This window comes from Drosophila nasuta, chromosome 2L (assembly GCF_023558535.2).
Source record: "Drosophila nasuta strain 15112-1781.00 chromosome 2L, ASM2355853v1, whole genome shotgun sequence".
NCBI lineage: Eukaryota > Metazoa > Arthropoda > Insecta > Diptera > Drosophilidae > Drosophila > Drosophila nasuta.
In genome coordinates, this window is record NC_083455.1 from 21,240,607 (window position 1) to 21,247,460 (window position 6,854).

Below are 6,854 nucleotides of genomic sequence, written 5' to 3' on the forward strand. Positions count from 1 at the left end.
TTGTGAGTAAATTTAACAATTGATTGCCATGCAATTGCAATGACTTAGTAGTTAAGGCATAGCTCTACGGTTAAAGTCAATTGTTCAGTTGTAGCATGAGGTTTCCCAGTCAATGATACCAAGTTTCCTGATGTCCTTAATAAAGCTAGCTACGCTAATGCGCTCAGCTCAGTTCGACATGTATTCTGTGTTTTGCTTTTCAATTGTTTCACCATTATTTTGCAAACTTACGAATTGTTAGTCAAAGTTTTTAATGAAATTTAAATTATGCTTCAAATTTTGAATCTGTTTTTAATAACTTGTTGGAGTTTCTAATGAAATTAAAGTTGAGCTTCAATTATGGCAAACGGCTTATCCTAAAGCACTCTCATGTTGAATTTGCTGATATTTTGTGCATATATTTTGGCATGCAAAAGCGCATAATCAGAACAACAACGAAAATTAGCATTGATGTGATTAGCATAATTTGGGGCGAATTAATGTAATATTCGAGCACATTTGCCAATTGAGCGATAATGGTAAATAACATTTTCAATGCATCTAAGCACTCGACATAAATGCATTTACTCTAAAGTAATACATACAAACTGATGGCATAAATTTGTTAGCGCGCATTTGCAATTAACAAATATAATGACAAATGTAAAATCAGAGTTGACAACAAATCCATTTGCATAGTATAGCAAAAGCAAATAAATAGCCTAATCCGATTTATTAATAATAATATTAATAGTAAATGAACATGTTTACGAATTGCACTTGGCGCATGCAGTAACTGATTTGGCAAGGACAACAAAGTAGAGGACATCAAGTGCAAGTGCAAGTGGAAATGCAAATACACATGTCCTTGCCGGCAATTTGCATGCACTGAAACAGTAAAGTTTGCCCAACGATGTGAGCAAACTGATCCTGCTGCTGCTGCTGCAACACATGCTATTGCTACGTGTGTCAGAAAGGAGAGAAAAAAAGCATAAAATCAATTTAGTATTTTTCAAATAAAAATCGCATAAAGTTTTGCGTGCCATTCGTTTTGCTATTTGCCGCTTTCCCAGCGTTGTGTCGCGTCGACGTTGCCTTCCGTTTGCTGCTTGTTTACAAAACGGAAGCGCCCGTAAAGTATGCTATGAAATTTGTATAGCTCGAGCGTAGCGTCGACAACGGCTTTGAACGCATCAACGGCAATTGAGCGTTGTGAATGAAACAAAACAAAGCACAAAACACAAAACTTCTTCTCAAAAAAAAGAAAAAAACGTAAACGAATGCCGAAAAACATGCACAAAGGCTTTTTATTTTTTGTTGTTGTCTGTTTCTCCCACACTCCTCTTTTTTGTAGCTGTCGGTTAAGTTGGAAAAAACTTTATGGTAAATAATTCAAATGTTTTGCATACATTTCGGACTATCTGATGACTGTGCTGTGCTTTCTTTTGCCTGATACCTCATATAACAGGTAGACAGCTATACGGGGCATCAGTCACACTCTCAAATGACAGTTGGCAAAAAGGCGAGCATATTCATTCATTCACATTGGCATCAGTTATAAGCCGCTTTTAAAATGATTTACTTTTTCAAATGGAGTTTGGCATTGTTTTCTGTTGCTAGATGTTAAAAAATTTCCAGGATATTTCAAGTTTCACTCAAACAAAATGTTACTTTTTGCGTCTTTCGTGTTCTTTTTGTTTGTGACAAAACAAATTATAAATGTCAAGGGACAATTTTAAGCATTGGGTGTTCATATACGATGTGTGTGGGAGTTGTGTGTATAATTTGGCAACTAGAACTGTGAGCGTGTGTGTGTGTGTGTGTCGGGTCGACATTTATGTAATTCACGCAACGTCGCAACTTCCGCGTTAAAGTTGTCGGGGAAAATGCGAATATAATAACAACTGCAAGTCGTGTTATTTTCCGGCCTGAACTTTGCGCTGCGGTTGACATTTAGCGGTGTGTGTTCGTGGTCTAATGGAATACCACACTCATGTATATTTTTCCGCTGTTGCTGCTGTAAGTTGGCTTTAAGATTTGTTAACTTAAAGCCGGAGGGCCAACATTTGATTTACTTGTCAAACGTGGCAATAAAAACCTTGACGCAAAACTCCATTCGAGTTGCTGCAGAAGAACACAAGAAACGAGCATACAATTTGGCGTTGTCTCCAATATGTGACAGCACAGACTACGAGCAAAAGCAGAAAGGAATGGAAAATGCTGTCATGCCAAAAATAAAGAGGGGGAAAAGCAAAAGAAAATGCAGCAGACTTATTGAATGCGACTTGGTATCGTGTGCATTTGCCGTTACTCTGCCAGCGATTTTGACAGTTTGTTAAATTACGCGACATTAACTTAATAGACTTCTATATATTTGGCAGACATTTGGCAGCTCCAGCTGTAGTTTCTTTTACCACAAGGCTTGCTTGCTGGCTGGCTGGCAAAAATGCCAAAAGCAATACAAAATAACAACCAGTTACATGTGAGTGCAGCAATCGAGTGAACTGCACAATGTCTCCACACACACACTGTTTATAATGTCCATACACATTTACTTTATATATTACTATAATCGTAAGTGTATATACTACGTTTTGCTATATGACATGACTTCAATTTTTCTGACAGTTCACAGCAGGAGCCGTCAGCAGAAGCGCCAACTTGCTGAGTTATATCGATAGTTGTTGACATCAATGGTGGAAGTAAAAAAATTATAATGATACTACTTTGATATGGTTGAGTTTAAGCTGTAATATTTAAATAGGGAGAACATTCATTTTCAATAATTACAAACGTGGGAAGTGCTTACATGAATATCAATTGACAAATAAAATCACCTCGACGACATTTATTAAATGTTTAATTTAATTTCACTTAATAAAATAATAACAAGCACAGCAATGCGGTCTTATTATTGAAATAGACCAAATTAATATACTGAAAAACTACAGAAATATACGAAATTTAGTATATTGATATACCATTACAACTAAGGTAATCAAGATCCGACTGAAGCATCCATCTTTTCCATATAAAATTATTAAACTTTTATTGCAATCAACCGAAAATCATAAAGACTGCATTTATTATTAAATGCTCAAGTTTTAATATTATACTTGCGGAATTGTTATTTATATTTTATTTATTAAAATAGCATAAATAGTAGGAATTCTTTTGATCAAAAGTCTGCTAGATATTCCCATTTATCGATTTCGTCAAAGTCACTGAAAAAACCAGCATTATATCTGTAGGGATCGTAGTCGGGACCAAATTCATCTTCAGATCCAAAACTATCCTCGTCAATGGGATAGAAATCGAATTGGAAAAGATTGGGCATTCTTACCAAGTACAAATCAGAGGACGATGGAGGTGCCAGCGAAACATCGACAACATCTTTGGCTGCCGTCACATCAGGATGATGCACATTAAACCAGTTGATCCGGCTGCCATGGACGTGCATCACAACGGGCAGTTGACGTTGCAGTTCCTTGGCCCTCTGCTGCAGACGCAACTTGAAAATGATATCGTGGAGCAAATTATCGGTGAGGCGTGGACACTCCTCGAGGTGTAGCAGCTGCAGCTTGGGGCAGGCAACCAGCAGCCGCAACACAGCTGCATCGGTTAAATTTAGCCAATACTTGAGATTCAGTTGCTCCAATTGCGGCAATTTAAGTGACTCCAATTCACGCTCTCCAATCACACTGTTGTGTGGTAAGGCGAGTATCCGCAACCCAACAAGTTTGCCAATCTCAACTAACAGCTCGCCGTCAATGCAGTTCTGGCCACGTACCTCAAAGTGTTGCAGCTGTTGCGCCTTGTGCTGTACTAGCCAAGTGAGTAGCATGGGTCGGAAAGTAGTGCCAGGCTCGACGTAATAAAGCACGAGTTTCTTGAGGCGCGGCAACTTGGCTATGTACTCGTACTCATGCATTGGATTGCTGCTAATGATCACCTCCTCGATGGCATTGCCGCAGTTGCTGCTCACCAACTGTTGGAAGCCCGTGGTGATCGTGTACACGGCATGGAGGTTTAGCTGTCTCAGTTTGGGCAGTGCATGACAAATCTTTGCCATGTACTGCGAGTGAAAGCCATTGCAGTTGACCAGAGTGAGAGATACAATCGACGGAGGAAGCAAGTTCATGTTGACGCCCGTCAACCTTCGATTGTCCGATAGATCCAATCGTTGTAACTGCCGCAAGCGCTTGAGCGCCAAAAGTCCATCGTTGAGCAGCTGGCAAGCACGCAGCTGCAGCTCCTCCAGCTGATGGGTGCGAGCGAACAGCTTGTGCATGTTCCGAGTGCTCAGATAGCTGGCCGTGGCGCGCATTGAACGCAAGTTGCAGCAGTGTTGTCCCAGGTATTCACAGAGTCGTTGGCAGCGAGCCGGCGGCACATTGCCCTCAATATGCTGTACATGCGCACCCGAGAGCGTAAAGAAGTCACGCATATCCCAGTCGGTAGCGCCATCAAATGAATCGAAGCTTATTGAGCGATTCAACGCCGGCGAAGCCTGCACGTAGACACTGCGAAGGCGATTGCAGGTACGTGCAAAGCGAATGCGATCAGGGAGCTGCAGTTGCCGCATTATGTGCTCCAGACAATGATCATTAAGAGTCAAGAGTACAGCCGACTGTTCACTCTTCTCTTCATCCAGATGCTCCGGCTTTGCATATGCATCGGGTTGATGCCAACTATCGTTGGGCTTCACTGAGAATCGCAGTTTGTTGATTGTGTGAGATGTGTTGCGCAGTACTTTAGCTGCATCTTTGGCTTGGGCAAAGTAGACGTAGCCAGTCATCAAGCGAAGGGCCTTGCTTCGCTTCCAGTTGCTGCCTATTCGAGATCTACTGGGAAATATTTGCAGGCGCAGTACTTCTCCAAAGTCCTCGAAATACTTTTGCAAATCTGGAATGGTTAGCTAAGATGGAGAAGAAGCAGTTGTGGAATTCAAAAACAGTTCGAGTAATAATGAATATGCATTTACTTTGTTGTCTACGTTGTAGAGAAAGAGCTTCTTCACCACAATGTGATCCTCAGTGTACGCAACGCCCTTCTTGAAGTAGTATCGCTGCTGGATGGGATTGTGTATGAAATTTGCCATTTCTTTTTTTTTTTTGTTGCCAATCAAAAGTCTTTCTGTAATTGAGAATCTATTAATGCGAGCTCGAGTGTCAGTTGAAAAATTTACAATTTCATGGCCTACTTGAGACAGTAATAAAAATGCTAGTAACTAAGTTAACTAAGTTAACAACTTTACATCACTATATTAAGAAAATTATATGCTGTCTATGTACAACCAATGCCGTATATGTTGTGGAATTCCATCTCAATTATCAACTCCTTCATTTTCAATCAACACTTTTTGTGCAAGCCGTAACTCAACGTAATGCAAGAGCTGCCTATGAACCGGAAAGCGTATTAAAAAACTGTCACAAGTGCAGACAAGCAGGCAGGAGATCTAGGTGCTGAGATATGTGTATGCATGCGTGACTGAGACAGCGACAACAACAAAAAAAGAAAGAGAATGAAAAAAGGGGAAAAACTGCATGTGCAGCAGAAATTAGTAGGGATGCATCACATGTTCCACTGCAATGCCTGCGCCCATGCTTTTGCTGCGTTAAGCAATAAGGCAACAAGCACATGCACATACACAACAAGCACGCACACTCATGCACTTATGCTCATAACATCCCAGTTGCAATTTTTATATAGTTACGAACACTTTAACATAAGTTATGAGCCTGAAAATGGTAACTAGCATGTGGTAAAATAGAGGAAATGAAAGAGATGGAGAAAATAATGGAAATATTTTAGTAATGAGAAAAATAAATAATATTTTATAATATACTCGCATAAAAAATATAAATAATATATTATATATAAAAAGTTGTAAGAGAGTTTAGTAATACATCGACAAACATTTGGGAAAATTTTAAATAAAACTCATTGTTAAATGTGTCTTGCATTGAGTAAATGTTTAATGTAGAAATGAAATATAATAAAAATACTAATAGTTATGCTAATACTAATAATAATAATAGAAATAGTAATAATAATAATCATAATAAACATAATAATAATGATGATGATACTTTTTATTAATAGTATTGACAAGGTTAAACAATTGTGGCCATAAAAATATAGATTAGCATATGTGCTTATGAAGTCAAAGGACAGTCTGGATTAGTTTTCTGCTCATGGCTGTGGATTTTTCCAGCTTGAAAATTGAGTTGGGTGCTGGGATGCTGTATATCACTCAGTGTTATGGTTATCAGCTCAGTTGTTGTCTTGTTGCTTTGTTGTTGCTGCTTCCGTTCGCCTTGCTTATTCCCCCACCCCCACCGCCCCCTCTAAAGGCAGAGCAGACACTTGAAACTGCTAACAACGCACGATGGCGTTAACATTGTGCATTGTTGTTGTCCTCTGTCAGATCTGCTATTGCTGTCGTTGTTGTCGTTGTTGCTGCTGCTGTTGTTGTTGCCTCTGATGCTGTTGCTGCTGCTGTTGTTAGTTGCCATCCATAAATTCTTGCATTAATGGCAATGTGGTGGCTGCTAAGGGCGGGGCGTGGCTGCATTTGATGCTTCCCTTTTCATGTAAATGTCACCCAGGCAAAGTTGCAATCATTGCAACTCACCCTTGCTTGGAACTCTTCTCTCCTTTCCTCTCCTCGTCACCTGCATCTCGCTAGTTGAAGCAAAATCCTTTCTATCAGCTCTGCAGTCCGTTTTGATTGCGGTTGCAATTGCAAAAAATTTGTAAACATATTTTTTACAAAATGTATTTACTCCAAAGCAACTTGGCACAACTTCGTTTCACTTCCATTTGCCTGCTGGATTTTCCAGATTTTCCTTCTCTCTTGTTCTCTCTTTTTT

At 39.6% G+C, this 6,854-nt stretch overlaps 1 protein-coding gene across 1 annotated transcript; it reads right to left on the reverse strand.

Moving 5' to 3' along the window:
- Positions 1 to 3,079: 3,079 nt before the first annotated feature.
- LOC132798630 (uncharacterized) lies at positions 3,080 to 5,138 on the reverse strand. The gene is made up of 2 exons (XM_060810563.1): positions 4,964 to 5,138; positions 3,080 to 4,897 (listed from the first exon to the last, which is right to left on the reverse strand). The coding sequence occupies exons 1-2, from the start codon at positions 5,078 to 5,080 to the stop codon at positions 3,158 to 3,160; spliced, it is 1,857 nt and encodes a 618-aa protein (XP_060666546.1). The 5' UTR covers positions 5,081 to 5,138; the 3' UTR covers positions 3,080 to 3,157.
- Positions 5,139 to 6,854: the final 1,716 nt, after the last annotated feature.